This window comes from Cibotium barometz, chromosome 16 (genome assembly GCF_041138505.1).
Source record: "Cibotium barometz isolate CiBa-2024 chromosome 16, ASM4113850v1, whole genome shotgun sequence".
Lineage (NCBI taxonomy): Eukaryota > Viridiplantae > Streptophyta > Polypodiopsida > Cyatheales > Cibotiaceae > Cibotium > Cibotium barometz.
The window spans coordinates 51,300,476-51,320,404 of record NC_141061.1 but is presented as its reverse complement, the minus strand read 5'-3'; the positions used below and the strand labels follow the sequence as shown (position 1 = coordinate 51,320,404).

The following is a 19,929-nucleotide window of genomic DNA, read 5'->3' as shown; positions in this document are numbered from 1 at the left end:
AAGGCTATGCAGAGAACCTTCCTTGCAATTGCTTATGAGCTTGTTGTCTTCTGTATAGCTTAGGTAGTGTCGGAGGCGGTGGAAGCGTGGGCGGCGTGGGCGGCGTGGGCGGGCGGGCCGCGGAGAGGACGCGGGAAACTGCCGTCCTCTGATCGTATTTGAACAGGAGCTCGCTCTGTCATCGTAGCTGATGCTAGTTTGAAAGAATTTCCCGCTCACTGTCCTCGTGGTAAGGGGAGGAGCATCGAACCTGCATTGCAAATCAGCAGCGCACCAGGCTATGTGCAACAACTCTGTAAGTTCTACAAAATTTGTTTTCTATAAAATTTGTCAGAGACTCCTTCAGCTTAGATAATGTAGCTTCCTTTTCCATTTCATGACTTGAGTGCACATGCATCATCAACTGCAAGCACATAATCCATCACAAGTGTGACCCATGCATGCCATAAGCACCGGTGTCTATCCACTGGGAACGGCTTGAGTTTAGGAAACAGAAATGCATGGTGTCCATTCACTGCTGGGAACGGCTTGACAAACGGCGAGTCTTTCAGGTAAAATGCAAAATTAAATAAGAGACCGCAAGTCCTTATAAAACACTAAATAGTATACATGAAAGGTAGAATTGTAAAATAAGGGAAAAAGTTCAGAGAAACATAGGAGTGACGTGAGGTGGATCATAAATCGCTTGATTTTTGATGTGTCTCATGCCCGTACCTTCAAAAAAATACATGTTAACCCCTCTTGTCAAATTTGATGGACAAGGGTACCGTCAAAAAATACATTTAAACTGTGAAGAACTTGCAGTTTTCCATCCTTTCCTGCAAATTTGACGGACAAGGGTGCCCGCCCTGTGAAGGAGTTTTCCATCCTGGACAAGGGTGCCGGCCGATCCCCTGTAACTCTGGTGTGTGAAGCACAGGTCGGCCTGATGCTATCCCCTGGAATTCCAGAAATGGAGAAAGCGGAGACACTTGCACATATCTCTCTCCAAAGCCAGCTGCTCATCGTGGAAGAATGCTAAAGCTTCGAAATGAAGCAGACGGAATTACAAAAGTAACTTTCCCCAAAACCTAATTATGCTCTGGTTGACCCCTAATTAGGCAGACAACACACGGGATGTTGGTAAAAGAAATTTAACAGGAACCCTAGGCTGCGATACCACAAGTGACATGAATGTGCTAACAGAGAAAGATGAAGAATTGCACAGACACAATCATACACAAGAAATCTACTCTAATTTTGTACTAACTCCGAGAACCCAAGCTCAAACATACAATAGGTAAAGAGTACAAATGGATGTCTGGAAGTTACAAGAGATCAATGGTCATATAGAAGAAGCCCAAATTGGCGCAAGGCTGGATGTCTTCTGCAGATATCCTCCTTCAAATGCTTGCGTAGGCTTTCTCTGGTTGCGTGACTGCTGAAGGACTGATGATCAAATGAGAAGGAGAGGGGGCCTATTTGTAGGTTCTTTTTGCTGGTTAGCCTACTCGACCAGCCCCACGACTGCTCCAGGGCTGTCTGACCTGCCCCCGACCTGCTCTATACTCCGTCCGCTGTTGTTAGAAGTCATCTCCTGCCTTTATCAGACACCAGGTTCTTTTTGCTGGTTAGCCTACTCGACCAGCCCCACGACTGCTCCAGGGCTGTCTGACCTGCCCCCGACCTGCTCTATACTCCGTCCGCTGTTGTTAGAAGTCATCTCCTGCCTTTATCAGACACCAGGTTCTTTTTGCTGGTTAGCCTACTCGACCAGCCCCACGACTGCTCCAGGGCTGTCTGACCTGCCCCCGACCTGCTCTATACTCCGTCCGCTGTTGTTAGAAGTCATCTCCTGCCTTTATCAGACACCAGGGCCTCTGTTGTGGGTGTGCCCGCCCTTTGTAGGTGTTTTATCATTTTTCCTCACTCCATGTATTTTTTCCCCATTTTCCCTATTATTCGAGGGTATGGGAGGCAGTATTGGACCAGTCGGCTATACTAGATGCTGGCCGACCGGTCACAGGCAATCCCAGATTCTCTCTGCTGCTGGCCGACTCCACACGTGTGAGGGCCGACCCTGAGAAGCTGGCCGACTGGTTATATGCACTGGCCCCATGGCTCCCCACTCATGGTATCATCTTTTCATTGTGGGATCTTGTGTGTAGAGAAGAGTTACACACCTATCTCTCTCCTTGTCTTGTGCTGTCTATTTTCTGCGCTCTACTTGCTCTTGTGGTCTCAGATTTTGTTATCATCTCCGCTGCGTATTTTGACATGGTATCAGAGCCCTAGGCTCTTGAAAGATCTTGGGAGTTTTCTGAGCAAGAGGGGGATTGTTACGTTGCTGATTGGTGGACTGTTAGGGACTGTTAGGGAAGGAAGTAGCTTTTGGAAGGTGGGCTAAGTTGCTGGACAGCCACTTGCAGGTTTAAAGTTTTTTTTTTCCCACCCACCCACCCTTTTTGGTTACATCCCCGCGATGGCAGATTTGTTAGAGATGGCTGAGAAGCATGTGAAGATCCCAACTCTCCCCACGTTCCCAGTGGACCGTTAGTTGGACGGGAATAATTACGGCATCTGGAAGGTGATGATGGAGTCTGTGCTGGAGTCATATGACCTTGCTGATTTCATCGTTATCGGGGTTCCACGGCCGGAAGCAGAGGAAGGGGAGTTACTGTCAACAATGAAGAAGGAGTGCGAGGCACAGGCACATATGTGGGATCGTGTCAACGCCAGGGTCTGATCATTTATCTTCCTCAACTGCACACCACAAGTAATCAATCACGTCAAGCATATGACGTTGACTAGAGGCATATGGCAGCACTTGGCTTCTCTTTATAACAGGGTATCGCCCATGAAGAGGATTTCCTTGGAAGTGCAGATGCGGGTTATGAACCCTGCAAAGTCGTCGACAATGCGGGAGCACATTAACAAACTGCAGGCCTTTCAGCAGGAAGTCCTCCAGGCTGGGAAGGAGATATCATCAGAAGATATGGCCATTATTACTTTGCTGTCCCACTTGCTTGCTCAGTATTCCGCTTTCTACTCCTCTTTGATTACTAGTGGCAGGCTCAGCACCATTACCTAGGAGGAGCTTGTGCCCATGGTCTTGGACCAGGAGGAATGTTTCACGAACCCTCCTCATAGCGGAGGTTCGGAGGCCTTAACTGGCCAAAGGCTGAAAGGCCGGAATAACAACAAGAGCAAAGGGAAGGCTTCACCGGAGAAGTCTTCTGAGAAGAAGCTTGAAGCAGATCGAGAGAAACTGAAGGCCGAGTGGTCCTGCAATGATTGTGGCGAGAAAGGCCACTACTAGAGGAAGTGTCCTAAGCGGACTGGGAAGAGTGCGGATTCTTCAGCCTCAGCTGCAAAGACTCCTGTATTTGTGCACTTAGAGATGATGGACTCCGATGCTTCATCGTCTTCGAGCGAGGAGGCAGTTGGCTTCACCGCAAAGGATACCCGAGAATGGATTCTTGATAGTGGTGCTTCCAGGCGCATGACTCCGTCGTGAGACTTCTTTCTGGATCTGAAACGACAATCGGGTCGCATTTTCATTGGCGACAACTCCACCATTCCGATACACAGTGAGGGCCGGATGGAGATTATTCCCGACGGCAAGGGGGGCAAGCATGCCTCCCGTGTTCTTTACGTCCCTGCTCTTGGATTTCATCTACTGTCAGTGCATGAAGTATGCAAGCCAGCATCTGCACGTAGCTTGACGCCCACCTGACGCCCGCCTGGCTGCCCGCCTGGTTGCAGAGAATCTCTTGTCTGACGCCCGCTTGGCTGCCCGACTGGCTGCAGAGAGCCTCCCACCTAGCTGTAGCTCGTCTGGTTAGCCTACTCGACCAGCCCCACGACTGCTCCAGGGCTGTCTGTCCTGCCCCCGACCTGCTCTATACTCCATCCGCTGTTGTTAGAAGTCATCTCCTGCCTTTATCAGACACCAGGGCCTCTGTTGTGGGTGTGCCCGCCCTTTGTAGGTGTTTTATCATTTTTCCTCACTCCATGTATTTTTTCCCCATTTTCCCTATTTTTCGAGGGTATGGGAGGCAGTATTGGACTTGTCGGCTATACCAGATGCTGGCCGACCGGTCACAGGCAATCCCAAATTCTCTCTGCTGCTGGCCGACTCCACACGTGTGAGGGCCGACCCTGAGAAGCTGGCCGACTGGTGATATTCACTGGTCGTGGGCATTTTTTGTCCTGTCAGCTGTCCCTACTGTGCAGGCTGACTGCATAGATGGGGCCATATAAAATGGCCCCATGGCTCCCCACTCATGGTATCATCTTTTCATTGTGGGATCTTGTTACACACCTATCTCTCTCCTTCTCTTGTGCTGTCTATTTTCTGCGCTCTACTTGCTCTTGTGGTCTCAGATTTTGTTATCATCTCCGCTGCGTATTTTGACATGGTATCAGAGCCCTAGGCTCTTGAAAGATCTTGGGAGTTTTCTGAGCAAGAGGGGGATTGTTACGTTGCTGATTGGTGGACAGTTAGGGACTGTTAGGGAAGGAAGTAGCTTTTGGAAGGTGGGCTAAGTTGCTGGACAGCCACTTGCAGGTTTAAAGTTTTTTTTTTCCCCACCGACCCACCCTTTTCAGTTACATCCCCGCGATGGCAGATTTGTTAGAGATGGCTGAAAAGCATGTGAAGATCCCAACTCTCCCCACGTTCCCAGTGGACCGTTAGTTGGACGGGAACAATTACGGCATCTGGAAGGTGATGATGGAGTCTGTGCTGGAGTCATATGACCTTGCTGATTTCATCGTTATCGGGGTTCCACGGCCGGAAGCAGAGGAAGGGGAGTTACTATCAACAATGAAGAAGGACTGCGAGGCACAGGCACAGATGTGGGATCGTGTCAACGCCAGGGTTCGATCATTTATCTTCCTCAACTGCACACCACAAGTAATCAATCACGTCAAGCATATGACGTTGACCAGAGGCATATGGCAGCACTTGGCTTCTCTTTATAACAGGGTATCGCCCATGAAGAGGATTTCCTTGGAAGTGCAGATGCGGGTTATGAACCCTGCAAAGTCGTCGACGATGCGGGAGCACATTAACAAACTGTAGGCCTTTCAGCAGGAAGTCCTCCAGGCTGGGAAGGAGATATCATCAGAAGATATGGCCATTATTACTTTGCTGTCCCACTTGCTTGCTCAGTATTCCGCTTTCTACTCCTCTTTGATTACTAGTGGCAGGCTCAGCACCATTACCTAGGAGGAGCTTGTGCCCATGGTCTTGGACCAGGAGGAATGTTTCACGAACCCTCCTCATAGCGGAGGTTCGGAGGCCTTAACTGGCCAAAGACCGAAAGGCCGGAATAACAACAAGAGCAAAGGGAAGGTTTCACCGGAGAAGTCTTCTGAGAAGAAGCCTGAAACAGATCGAGAGAAACTGAAGGCCGAGTGGTCCTGCAATGATTGTGGTGAGAAAGGCCACTACTAGAGGAAGTGTCCTAAGCGGACTGGGAAGAGTGCTGATTCTTCAGCCTCAGCTGCAAAGACTCCTGTATTTGTGCACTTAGAGATGATGGACTCCGATGCTTCATCGGCTTCGAGCGAGGAGGCAGTTGGCTTCACCGCAAAGGATACCCGAGAATGGATTCTTGATAGTGGTGCTTCCAGGCGCATGACTCCGTCGTGAGACTTCTTTCTGGATCTGAAACGACAATCAGGTCGCATTTTCATTGGCGACAACTCCACCATTCCGATACACAGTGAGGGCCGGATGGAGATTATTCCCGACGGCAAGGGGGGCAAGCATGCCTCCCGTGTTCTTTACGTCCGTGCTCTTGGTTTTCATCTACTGTCAGTGCATGAAGTATGCAAGCCAGCATCTGCACGTAGCTTGACGCCCACCTGACGCCCGCCTGGTTGCAGAGAATCTCGTCTGACGCCCGCTTGGCTGCCCGACTGGCTGCAGAGAGCCTCCCACCTAGCTGTAGCTCGTCTGGCACCCTTTGCTGGCTGTAGCCCATACGCACAGCAGCGCCCGCTTGTACCACACGACGGCGACCTGCTCCAGAATCTGCCACCCTTCGCCCTTTAAAACCATGCGATTCGCTTTTTCTCCAAAAAGCCAAAAGCAAGTAGCAAAAATGCATGCTTATAGATATAATAATATTTTTAAGTCATCTAAGGTTTTAAAACCTTATAAACTCAAAACTCCCTTTTGTCCCCTTTCACACTTGGGCTGGTCACACACATGGGTTTCCTTTTCATATCCAAAGTGATGCCGTTCACACTGTCCATCCCATTTCGGTGCCCACGTGCTTGTTGTCCAGAGAAAAATACAGGGTCGTAACACCAGCCATTGTACTTTTTGTACAGGTTGTGGTGTCACATGTTCACATGTGCAAGCTCCATTTTCAGCATTTGTGGATATTTTGTCTAGCTTTTATGTTTTATGCGAAGTGATGATGGATATGTGTTAAGGCTGTGGCCATGTTTAAATGTTTTAATATGCATTGATGGTATCAACAAGTGTGTCAAAGGCCCTAGTCCCTTGGGCACCCACCGCGAGTTACACATTATGTGCTTGTGTTGGTGCAAATGGCATGCATGCGTCATGTGTGTCATGGAAAATGTGCTTGTAGTTTGTGCATATGGCATAGATGAGATAATGGGTTACATGTGTTATGAGTTGTGTGCTTGTAGTTGGTGCTGATGACATTTATGTGTCACCGATTATGTCCTTGTAGTTGGTGCACATGTCATCATATATGACAGGAAGGAAAAGTTACTTACTGTTGATCTTGTCCATCACATGCAGGCAACTTCTTGCATGGTAGGCAAAGCATCCCAAGGCTCATTATTAAGCTTCTTCATCGTCTTTGTACGGCCTTGTTGGCTAGTTACATGCATCAGACATCTGTGTCTGCCATTGTGCTTCCCTTACAGAAAATTCTCTTGGACTAAGCGCCCGGTGCAATGTCGTTTTCCCTTTCGGATGAACAATTTTCGTCCGCCCGCAGGGATTTCTTATCTGGGCGGAGCTCCTTCCAAGAAGCTTCTGCAAGGAGCATCTTGCCAGATTATGAAAGTGCTGAAGAAGATGTATTTGACATTCCTCACAAGTATCCTACCACAGAGAATCTGCAGCGATGGAAGAAGGTTACCCTTGCACTTAATGCGGCCCGTCGGTTCCGATATACAACAGACCTTGATGAAAATAGAAGACTTGAAAGGGTGAGGAAGCTAAGAGCCAGTGCACATGCTGTGATAGCCATTAATCGGTTTCTGCAAGCTGCTTCAGAATCAAAACAGTTTGCTCCCGGTGACTTCAAGTTGAAGAGTGAGAAGCTGGTGAAATTGATGCAAGATCGCCAATCAGAGTCTCTGCACGAGCTTGGTGGAGTCAAAGGGGTTGGAGGCCTTCTTGCAACTAATCTGGATAAGGGTATACCTGATGACTTGCAGCAAATAGAGAAGCGCAAACGTGCTTTTGGATCCAACACATACCCTCAGAAGCCTCCAAGAGGCTATCTCAATTTCCTTCGGGATGCCTGCAAAGACCTTACACTTAATATCTTGATTGTATGTGCAGTGTTGTCTCTAGCTTTGGGTATCAAGAGCCATGGCATTCAAGAAGGTTGGTATGATGGTGTGAGCATTGCAGTTGCTGTAATCCTTGTTATTCTGGTCACATCCATTAGCGATTACAGGCAGTCTCTTCAATTCTTAGCTTTGAGTGAGAAAAAAAGAAATATACAAGTTCAGGTGATCAGAGGAGGAAGGAGGCAGGAGATATCTATTTTTGAAGTTGTCGCTGGCGACATTGTGTCACTTAACATCGGGGACCAAGTGCCTGCAGACGGCCTGTTTGTGGATGGGCATTCTTTATGTCTAGATGAGTCCAGCATGACTGGAGAGAGCGAGCCAGTTCAGGTACACAAGAGAATGCCTTATCTTCTGTCAGGTTCCAAGGTTCAGGATGGGCACGGCTTGATGCTTGTAATTGGGGTTGGAATGCTAACCGAATGGGGTCAACTGATGGCAGCAGTCGGTGAGGACATTGGAGAGGAGACTCCTTTGCAGGTGAGGCTGAATGGTGTGGCAACGTTTATCGGCTCTGTAGGCACGTCTGTGGCTGTGTTGGTGTTTGTGATTCTGTTCATCTTCTACTTTGTTGGGCACACAGAGGGTTCAAACAATTCGGGCAAATTCAAAGCCGGACAAACCTCGGCAACTGATGTTGGAAACAGTGTGGTGGACATTTTTGTAGTTGCAGTCACAATAGTTGTGGTGGCAGTGCCTGAAGGTCTCCCTTTAGCTGTCACATTGGCATTGGCCTATGCCATGAAGAAGATGATAGTGGACAAGGCCCTTGTTCGAAGACTGTCCGCATGTGAAACCATGGGCAGCGCCACGACAATTTGCAGTGATAAGACCGGCACACTTACACTAAATCAGATGAATGTGATGAAAGTATGGGCGGCAGGTGAGTTAAGAGACCCTGTTGCAGGGCTGCAGAGTCTGCATGAAGACTTTCTCAATCTGCTGCTGGAGGGCATTGCGCAGAATAACAATGGCAGTGTTTTTGTTCCTGCAGAAGGCGGAGAGCCGGAGGTAACGGGATCTCCCACAGAAAAGGCAGTGCTACTATGGGGGCTTAAACTTGGCATGGACTTCGAGTCTGTGAGGCTACAATCTACTGTTCTCCAAGTTGAGACATTCAATTCCATCAAGAAGCGAGCGGGTGTGGCCGTGAAGGTTTCAGAAACTGGGAGGGTACATGCACACTGGAAAGGAGCAGCAGAGATGATATTGCATGATTGCGATAAGTTGTTGTGTTTAGATAACACTACACATCCTATGACTCTGGATGAAAGGAATCATCTCATGCATGTGATTGAGGGAATGGCTGCTGAAAGCTTGCGGTGCATAGCATTCGGCTATCAGGAGGTGGATTCCAGAGAGGTGCCCACTGGAGAGCAGGTAGAAAATTGGAATGTTCCGGAAAGTTCACTAACTCTGCTTGCAATCATTGGAATCAAAGATCCTTGCAGGCCTGAGGTTCATGATGCTGTACGGCAATGCCAAGCGGCTGGTATAAGGGTACGGATGGTCACGGGGGACAATATCCTGACAGCGAAAGCAATTGCAGCGGAGTGTGGTATTCTACAGGAAGGAATAGCCATTGAAGGGGCCACATTCCGGAACTACACTCCTGAGATGAGAAGGCAGGAATCACCAAAGATAGTGGTAATGGCGCGATCGTCGCCATCTGATAAGCTACTACTGGTACGCACACTGCGAGAGCTCGGTGAGGTGGTTGCAGTAACAGGTGACGGCACCAACGATGCACCTGCGCTTCGTGAAGCTGATATAGGTTTAGCTATGGGCATCGAGAGGGCACGGAGGTTGCAAAGGAGAATTCTGATATAATCATTCTGGATGACAATTTCGCATCGGTTGTTAAGGTGGTAAGATGGGGCCGCTCTGTGTACCTCAACATTCAAAAGTTTATACAGTTTCAGCTGACTGTGAATGTAGCAGCTCTCACCATCAACTTTGTGGCCGCTGTCTCGTCGGGTGCTGTACCTTTGACTGCGGTTCAGCTGCTATGGGTAAACCTTATCATGGATACACTTGGAGCACTTGCTCTGGCTACAGAGCCCCCCACAGATGAGCTTCTGTATAAACCACCTGTGGGCCGGAAAGAGCCTCTGATCACTAATGTTATGTGGAGGAACATCTTCTCTCAGGCCTTTTATCAAATTATAGTGCTTCTTGTGTTGCAGTTCAGAGGCAAGAGCCTGATGAGGTTGAGTGGTCCGGGTGCTGCTAACATCAATACAACTGTCATCTTTAATGCATTTGTGCTGTGCCAATTGTTCAATGAAGTGAATGCAAGGAAGCTAGAGCAATGCAATGTCTTTCAAGGGCTCTTTAGGAACCACCTGTTTCTTGGGATTCTTGGGTTTAGCTTAGTTTTTCAAGTGATTATAGTTGAGTTTCTAAATAAGTTTGCTTCAACAGTCAAGTTAGAGTGGAAGTATTGGGTGATAAGCATAGTGATTGGTTTTTTAAGCTGGCCTATTGCCTTTGTCGTTAAGCACATCCCTGTGCCTAGAAAGCCTCTATTGAGAATAAAGCTATGGCCTTTCCGGAGAAAAGTTCCTAGGAGAGAGAGGCATGCTGGTGACGAGGATCATTTTCACACCCAAGTTGAGGAGTAAAAGGTTGCCTGCCCACTCCAACCTTGCAGTAAGAAAAGGAAAGCATTGCTAGATGTTTAGATGCTATTAAAGTTGGGTTTTGGTGTGTAGCATGGGTTGTCATGTGACATTCTACTTATATTTGGTCGGCCTAGCATGGCTTGCCGTGTATATATTTTGCTGGTCCACCATGGTTGGTGCCGCTCAGTGCCAGGCTTGGGCCATCTGCCCTTTGATGTTTGGTTTACAAATTTTGACTTGGTACAGGCCCAGCACCTGCTTGACGGCCAGCAGAAGAGAAAGGAAATGTGGCGCGTGATCATGCATGCTTAACACAAGGAGTTCCCATTCTTTAATCAACTTACTGCAAGGTGGGAGTGGGCCAACAACCAAGATCCAAATATTGGCAGGGAGCATGTTTTAACAAAAAAGCCTACCAAGATCTAAATGTATGCAAGGAGGATGTTGTAACAAGAATAAGCCTATGAATTGATTATTTTTTTGTAAGCACCACATGACATACGGATTGCATAATCTATCTACTCTTTATTTAACACAACTTACTCCCTCTCCATGTGGCCAAACAAGAGGCCAAGGTGAAAGGGAGGATTTTTGGATTTATGAAATTTAAAATGAAGCTATAATTTTTCAAGCTTGGTTCACGTTTGGAAAAGTATATTTTGTTGTATGGTCTGGCCACAACGCAGGGGTCACCTACTTGTAATAATCGGTGAATTCTTCATCCAGTTGTCACCGTGAAATGAGTGCCCTAGGGTTGCCTACTTGTAATTGGTGAATTCTTAATCCAGTTCGTTACCCTTAAATGAGTGGCCCAGGGTTGTCCTTTTCTCTCCTCGTAAAAAAAGCTCAAATTTTATCTCCCTCTTCTCTCATTTTCCCTTGTCTCTCTTTCTTTGTCTTTGTCTCTGTCTCTCTCTAGCTCTTTTTTATTTTCCCCATTAAAAACAAAACAAAACATTACTAATTCTACTCTCTCTTTCATCCCCCAAAGAAAGGCTCATTTTTATTTTTGCCATTTAAAACAAAACAAACAACGAACACACACTCTCTCTCTCTATACACACACACACACACACACACACACATGTATGTCTCTCTCTCTCTCTCTCTCTCTCTCTCATTGGGTGTGTGAGTAAATAAACTAAATGGGCTAACCCTTATATCACCCAAGTGTGTAGATTGGTTAGCTTATGGAGTTGTTATTCAACATGTCTCGTGTTCGAATCTCACTCCCGTCAGATAGATCATATTGGTCTCTTGGGATTGTTCCTACAACGTTAAAAAAACTTCTTGTTTTCTTTCTTTAAATCTCATTTTTTCTCGTAAAAAAAGACACATTTATATTTTTCTCATTTTAAAATCCAAATAAAGCTTAAAAAAAAACTCTCTAAATCTATGTACCTCTCACTCTCTCTAACTCTTTTCTCTCTCTTTTTAATTGTCTCTCTCTAACTATCTCCTTCTTTCTCTAACTCACTCTCTGTCCTTCTTATTTCTTTGACTTTCTCAATCTCTAACTTTCTCTCTCTAATTCTCCCTTTTAACACACTCTCTCTCTCTCTCTCTCTCTCTCTCTCTATACACACTTTTTTTTTTAGTAAAACTAGTTGAAATTGCATTATATCATGAATGTACAAAAGGGTTAGGCATCAGGAGGATGTCTAAACCCTAGAACTCAAAAAACAGCAGTAAAAAAGTTCTATGCAAGAGCAGGGCAGTGCTCAAGAAAAGAGCCTATGCCCTATCTATTAGAAACAGTAAAAGAAAAGCTGAACACAAGAAACATCCAAATCTCCCTCATGCACAGCATCATATAAAGACTGCCGCAACGAGGCTCGGAAGAACTCATAAGGCTGCTGAAGGGGTGAATTCAGATATGTATAATTTCGCTGTAGCCAGAGGGTCCACAAGGCCTAGTATCTGATCCAATGGAAGAAAAGAGAATACTGTGACAATGAAGCTGATAAGGTGCCAAACATCCAGAAAAACTTGTAGAATCTGTGTGCAGGAAATCTGAGAGATAAAAAATAGGAGATCTTGTCTGGAAGGATTTTGGAACATGAACAAGACCACAGTATGATGACATCTTGGACAAATAGGAGAGGCAATCCTTCTTTGAGCCAATTTCACTCCCACTAGAAAAATACCAACAATGCATCTCCAGAGAAAGAGTATCTGTTTCAATGGCATTTTCAACTTCCATATCAAAGTCAGTTTTGCTTTCCACCAAGCTAAAGACTTATCCAGATGCCAAAGAGAATTAGCATGTTGAGCAATCCATGGAGGAGGTAATATCAATCGATAAGCCTGTATAGAAGTCAACTGATGCAAAGATTGAGAGGATAATCTTGAGCCTGAAGACTGAAGATGCCAATCTTGAAGCCTGTCTCTTACATCCAATGTTGGAATCGGAATGAAAGGGTGTAAGAGATCTACAATAGCTTTCCATATAGATCTATGATGCATCCCAAGATTGTATTGTTGGCAAGCTGCCGGAAAAGAAAGAATTTGCCCTGTAGTATCCACTACATCATCGATGAACCGGCGGATGCCCAATTTCATAAGATTGTAAGCTCTGATTGGTTGTTGTACAGCAAGGGGAGAGTAAAAAACAGCACTCCAATGTATGCTTTCCATTCGAAGCGAGGAAGCTATAGAAGCAGGATGGGGAGACCATTTGATGCGGGAGAGCACTTTCTTCCAATCCTGAATCAAGGAAGTAGAAAATGGACAACCAGGGATTTTACCTTGAAATTTGCCAAGCACTACTTCCGATGGATCAACCAACCAGCGACCATAAGCATTTGTGCGCATACGACCACACAGAATAACCAACATGATAGACCAAGGCTGTTCTTGCTGAAAGAAGGTTTTGAGCATAGTGATCTTTCTTGCCAGCACATGAAATTTGATGTTTATAATATTCAAACCACCATGCATTTTTGGCGAGTAAAGCAGGTCCATTTTGAGCAACCTTAAAGCTTTTTTATGAAGCTTAGTTTTCCAAAAAATTTCCATGGCTTGAGACATAAAAGAAGAAAGATCTCGAGATGACCAATGTAATAGAGGAAGGTAGAATTGGACATAAGCCAGAACAATGGACTGAACAATTCGAAGCCGTACATGTAATGGCCAAGTGGAGATCTTCCAATATTCTAATTTGTCCTTAATTTTGTTTAGCACCCAAGATATTTGTTGCTTATTTCTGATTTTCCAGCCAATGGGATAGCCCAAGTGTCTTACTATGCTTTCCGGATAAATAATCTGGCCGGGCCACAGGATAGCATGCCAATCACAATGCTTGAGAGGTAAGAGTTTTGATTTCTGAAAATTAATCTTTAAACCAGCTGCCAACCCAAAATCTGAAAGAGTATCCATCCACAGGACTGTTCTTTGGCATGAAGAATGAATCATCTGCATAAGCCTATGCAATGAAAGGCCGTGAACCAGAAATCTGAAGCCCCTCTAACTGTCTAGTATCAACCAGATGATCCATGTAAAGAAGCAAAGGATGCGAAGCAATAGCATAGAACAGAGCACTGAGAGGGCATCCCTGTCGAACTGATCGTTCTAGAGTCCAAGACTCAGATAAATGTTTCCCTATAACGCATTGAGCAGTGGAATCTGAGTAAAGCCAGTATATGACATTAACTAGCTTTGGCCCAAAACCAAGTTTAAACATGATTTGAGAAACATAATCCCACCGCACCGTATCAAATGCCTTTGCCACATCCACCTGTATGACCAAGACATCTTGAGCAGAGTATTTTGCATATTCCATTGCAATGAGAGTATTGGAGATATTATCATGTATATGCCTTCTTGGAACAAAACCATATTGCCTGGGATGAAGTCCATCATGAAGGATATCCTTTATCCGGTGTACCAGTATTTTAGCAATAAGTTTATATATAACAGGCATCAAAGTGATAGGCCTCCAGTCATCCATTGTTTCACACAGAGGTTTTTTGGGCAGAAGCTTAAGCAGACCATGTTTCCAAGCTGAGGGAAGATGTTGATGCTGCCAGGCTACATTAACGAGCTTCAAGATTGGACCCTTCAATTCAGCCCAGAAGGCTACAAAAAATTCAACTGTCAAACCATCCCAACCTGGGGATTTATGTTTACCCAAATGCTTGAGGGCTTCATCCAATTCTGTATCTAAAAAGGACATTTCTAGCATTGAAGCTTTTTGCAAAGAAACAATAGGAGAAACAAGCTCAATAAATCTGCTCCGAGCCAATGCAGCCTGAGATGTAGAAGAAGATGGTAGAGAAAAAAGAAGCCGAAAATGATCAAGGCATTGTTTTTCTAACTGAGATAGAGACTGGGTCCAAAGATCATCCGATTTCCTGACTCTCATGATAGATTGACTTTGTCTGTACGTGTGTAAATTTCGAAAGAAAGATTTCGAGGAGCAGCCCTTATCCAGCATAGGTTTAACTCTAGCCCTTGTCTGCCATTTGGAAAGCTTGCGTTTATCATTAGCATCAATTATGGAAGAAGCACAAGACAATGAATTCTGTTCAGAAGCAGAAAGAGACCTTTGATGGCTAATCTGTACCAAGGACTGCTTGTATGATTTTGCCCACTGGATATGCTGTCTAGTTTCTGCCATGTACCATCTTCCATATTCCTTAATGACATTTTGAATACGATGTACAAAGGAGTTCCAAGCAAAATCCAGATCCTCCTGAGCATGAGCTAACAATGGCTTACAAGCCAATCTGATCATTTGCTGGAATTTTTCATGAGAAAGATATAATTGATTAACCTGCAAGTGTCTGACTAAAGAGAGCTGAATGTCGTCCAGAGGCATACCAAAAGAAAGGTTGAGCCAGAGTGGAGTATGATCAGATAGTTGTTGAGAATAATCAGATAGTTGTTGAGAATAATCAGTCCACATTTGACATGTATAATCATCATATTGCTGAGCATGAATAAGATACCATCTATCAAGCCTGGCCCAATATTCTGTAAAAGCATTATGATGATATGTGAATCCCAAAACCGAAGGGTGAATTGCTATCCATAAATCTGCAGTATGAAGAGAAGAATTCATATGTTCCCATCGCTGGATTTCAGAGGGAATCATATGGGATTTATGTGTGGTATTGTCTTTCCAGTGAGGGGAATTATTAAAATCACCACAAAGTAGAGCATTCGAAGACCAAGGATATTGGTTAATGGAGTCCCACATTTGAGCTCTGGAAGCTGAAATTTGATAAGCATACAAGGAGCCTATTTCAAAAATCTCTCCATTGATCATGCATTGGATAATCATCCATCGGCCATAAGGATCATTAAATGCTACACAGGGCTGCAGATCATGTCTGGCTAAAATGCACAGCCCAGAGAATTGTCCAGATCCTGCATAAAATATATCATAGCCTGAAAAGAACCCATGCTGGCCAGCAAAAGAATGCTGATTATGCTCTTGCAGACACACAACATCAGGATGAGTATTGTTTATATAATGCCATAGGAGTCTCCATTTGTGCTGATTACAGAGGCCCTGTATATTATAAGAAAAACATTTAAGAGAAGTACGCATGAAAATATGTACAAGAGATGAGCAATCCTCAAAGAGAAAGGGAGGCATCAAGCCTCTGCCATTGCCACAGGGTCTTGCTGACTCTCAAAATCCAATTCCCTGACTAAATCATCTTCTTCACAAAGTGGAATACCCTTCTTAACTGCATTGACCCATGCTTTTGAGATGGGGCTGTCCGAAGAGGTAGAAGGTTGGCCAGGAGATGGAGCAGAAGCATCCCAATTGCGAGATTGGAGAGGTCTTTGTTTGAGAGGCACCGTCTTCTTTGCATTTTGCTAACCCTCGTGAGAAGATGAAATATTTTCCACTAGCTTGCTTTTTCCTTTATCCTTATTTTGGGCTAAATTGACTTGGTTCCCTGTAGGAAGTGAAGGCTTTGCTCCTTTAGCTTCAATCTTTTCCACATAAGTCTTTTGACCTCCTTTATTAGATGGTGGAGGAATGGCAGCTGGAGGAGGCGGATGAAGGATTGAGGGACACTCCGAAGCTAGATGCCCAAACTTGTGACAAGAGAAACAAGCTCCGGCAAAAATGCCCCATTTCAAAGTGAAATATTTCTTTCCCAAATTAACACCCTCAATCTCAACTGCAATAGAAGAGGGGGTTGGTCTATCAGTATCCCATAAAATGCAAAAACGATTTTTGTTACCTGTGGGACGAGGGGGACAAATCACTTGTCCCAAAGTCATCGCTAAGCCTGGAAGCTCTGTTCTCATATAATCTAGGAAATCAACAACTTCAACCCATACAGGGCAGTGATGTTTGATGAGATTCTGATAATCCTTGTTAGGAGACCACTGCATGACGTGCACCATTTGACGACCAAAAAATAAAGGGGACATTTCCAGCATCTTTTGTTTTGTCAATACATCCAAGAGATGAACTTCATAAAATCCTGTGGAGGCAAAATAGACTCCTTCTACATAGCATCCACCTAGGAGAGAATTCACCCATTGTCCCACATCATTAGCCGAGGGTATTTTACCTGGAAAAAAGATGATGACTGCAGTTTGAGAGAGCTTCTTCAAAGGATGCACAAGAGAAGGTAACTTCATCTTGTAAGTGAGTTCCGGAGCAGGTAGTATCCATTCTCTTCTACTTTGTTGAAAATCCTCATTCAAGAATGTCAAACACATAGGAAGCATCTTCAGATGAAGGAGCTATGGGGGGCAGAGATTCCCTTGATTGTCTTTTAGGTTCAGGAGAAAGAGCTCTCTTGACATAATACTTGCTTGATTCTGCCATCGAGACCAATCGATTCAGCAGGAAGACACAGATCAGGAAAAAAGGGGGAACAGCACTATTGGAATGCAATCTTACAAGGAGAGGAAAAACAGAGAGTTGAAGCGACTTATACAGAAGGGGAAAAACAGAGAGCTGAAGCGACTTATACAGAAGGGGAAAAATAGACCTGTAGCGAGGCACAGCACATACGCACACACACACACTCTCCTATACACGCACACAGGTCGAGGAAGAGATGAAAAAGAGCAGATTGGCGATGAGAAAAAAGAGCATCTGGGTAGCCTCAGAAGGTCGCGTAGATTACTGCAGGGCTGACACAGTATAGGCTACAGGGCCGATACAGTCCTGGGACAAGCGCCTCACCACATGTGCTCTCACACGAGCAGGCGAACAGGATGAGGGAGCAGACGAGCAGGTCGACAGAGCAAGGGAGCAAGTCGAGAGCAGTCGAGCAGGTCTTCGGCGGCCACCTCACACACACACACACACACACACACCACGAATCACTCTCTCTATACACACACACACACACACACACACACACACACATATATATATATATATATAAATGGGGGCAGCTCATGGGCTTATCATATATAATGGGATGGCGAGGTGGGGCCAGAGTCCGAGAGACTTACTTGTTTTCCTCATGAGGGAGGAGCTAGCACATTGGACTACTTATGGAATGCCCAAGCCTCACCTCGCATGTATCAAAGTTCTGCATCCCACCTCACCATGGCTACTTGGGAAAGAAACAACCTCACTGATCCATATCCCACTACATGGAAGTTCATTTTGACCACAGCAATCCAACCTCCACTCATGGATCTTACACATCGAGCTCTCAGCCCCACTCACTACGATTACCCCTCACCTCACCTCTTTTCTCCATGAATCAGACCACCATCAGGCTCCCTACCGTAACACCAATGGTATGATGATGAGTGTTGGGATTTCCACTTTAGCCTCTTACAATAAAAAGCAAGCAGGCAACTCCTCACCAAAAAGCAAAGCAAGAAAAAATGGCAAAGCTTCAGCCGCCATAAGAAAAGGGAGTTTAGCTTTGCTGCACCCTTTTAAGCAAAAAATAGCAAAGAGGCATGGAAAGAGCTCCAAGAAGGCAGGTCAGCTACCCCGACAACATCTGGTTCCATTATACCCAAAAGCTTTACACCAACTCCAACAATGATGTATGGTGGAAGCTTTGGGGGATCCAATCTCTGGAGAGGCTTCACGCGATGATGCACTTTTACGAATGATTAGGTATAAACCATTAGTTCCGCATTCCATTGTCCTGGTAGAGTTTGTAGCTACTCCGCCTATAGCGGTGGATGCCCTTTTTTAGAAAGTTACCTACATTCAACGAGTGTTCACATTGAGCTCCCATCAGGATATCAACCGCCTCATTTGCATTAGTCTCACTAGATTGGAGGTGCACATTACATGGGTGGCTCCTCAGCAACTAGGCACCAAAATTCAATTTTATCGGGATCATTTTCTTCACTAGATTGGAGGTGCACATTACATGGGTGGCTCCTCAGCAACTAGGCACCAAAATTCAATTTTATCGGGATCATTTTCTTCACTGCACGGAGGATGCCTTCATCCAAAATCCCCAGTATGTGCTCAAGACATATGTCACATGTGATAAGGATAGCTACAGGCCATATTAGGGTTTCCTTTCATTGCTTATAGTGGAGATTGGGAGATCTTGGGATTGATAGAGAGGAGAGGATCTGTCGGTTATTGCTCACTAGAGGTGGAGACAAAGGAGCATTACATTTTTTGATGCCTTGTATACTATGAGATCAAAGGGGGGTTTCATTACCTTTTTAGAGATGGATTTGGGCCACTCGCCTTAGTCACGAATTATCCTAATTAGAGATGTTTTGGACTATACTTCTCACGGATTACCCTAATTAGAGATGTCGTGGACTATACCTCTCATGGAGCTTTGCTGACACATAGAGACATCCTAAAGCATGCATCACAGAGACATGGATACAATGCCCCCTAGACCTCTACCTCTGAGACATCTATCACGAGCTTCTTTGCCCTCTATCACGAGAGAAGTATTAAATGACATAGGGAGATCACAATGGGGGCCTCCAGACAGGTCAGGCGTAGTGCCTCTTCCAGTAGCAACCCATTTGCCCACACTTAGGTACCCATGAGTATCGATCGAGAGAGCATTCTAGATGCATAGGGACAGGCGATGAAGACTCGTATGACAAAGAGCACATGCCCCTTATCAATCTGTCCATGAGACACTCCAAAGAACTTTAAACCTCTCTATCTATTTCTCTCTCTCTCTCTCTCTCTCTCTCTCTCTCTCTCTCTCTCTTTAACTCTATCCCATCTCTCTCTAACTCTCTGTAACTCACCCTCTCTCTAGCCCCCTTCTCTCTCTCTCTCTCTCTCTCTCTCTCTCTCTCTCTTGTGCATTGCCCATAGGAAGCCACCAAGATGAGACAGGAGAGGAGGGTAGAGGAATGTGGATAAGAATCCACACTGCCAGGCTTATGTAGTGGCATGATGTAGTGGCATGCTGCCTGCCCACACTTGCCCAGTTGCTTGCGGTTCTTTGACTCGAGGACCTGACCCCTAAACCCTGGACACTCGAGGACCTGACTCGAGGACCTGACCCCTAAACCCTGGACACTCGCTCTCGCTGATCGCTTTTTGGCGACCAAGCTCCATGTCCAGTTGAGCCCTACGTAGCCGGTCACAAGCTACGTGACATCACTCCCCCCCTAAGAAGAGTTTTCGTCTGCGTAGTGAAAACAAATTGAGGATAGTTTTTGGTAGCATTCCCAAGTGGATGCTTCCTCGTCTTTGTCCTTCCACTTGATAAGTGCCTCTTGATACATAGTATGCCTCGTGTTCCAATCCCTAAATCCAAGAATTTTCGTCTGCGTGAAAACAAATTGAGGATAGTTTTTGGTAGCATTCCCA

The 19,929-nt window shown here is 45.5% G+C and overlaps 1 protein-coding gene and 1 pseudogene across 1 annotated transcript; one reads left to right on the top strand and one right to left on the bottom strand.

The window, feature by feature from the left end:
- Positions 1-6,779: 6,779 nt before the first annotated feature.
- LOC147630719 (calcium-transporting ATPase 8, plasma membrane-type pseudogene) lies at positions 6,780-10,315 on the top strand (annotated as a pseudogene).
- A 4,743-nt stretch (positions 10,316-15,058) lies between these two features.
- On the bottom strand, positions 15,059-17,715 carry LOC147630718 (uncharacterized). The gene is made up of 2 exons (XM_086810689.1): positions 16,715-17,715; positions 15,059-16,624 (listed from the first exon to the last, which is right to left on the bottom strand). Exons 1-2 carry the CDS (start codon positions 16,872-16,874, stop codon positions 16,005-16,007), a joined length of 780 nt encoding a protein of 259 aa, XP_086666815.1. The 5' UTR covers positions 16,875-17,715; the 3' UTR covers positions 15,059-16,004.
- Between the last annotated feature and the right edge of the window lie 2,214 nt (positions 17,716-19,929).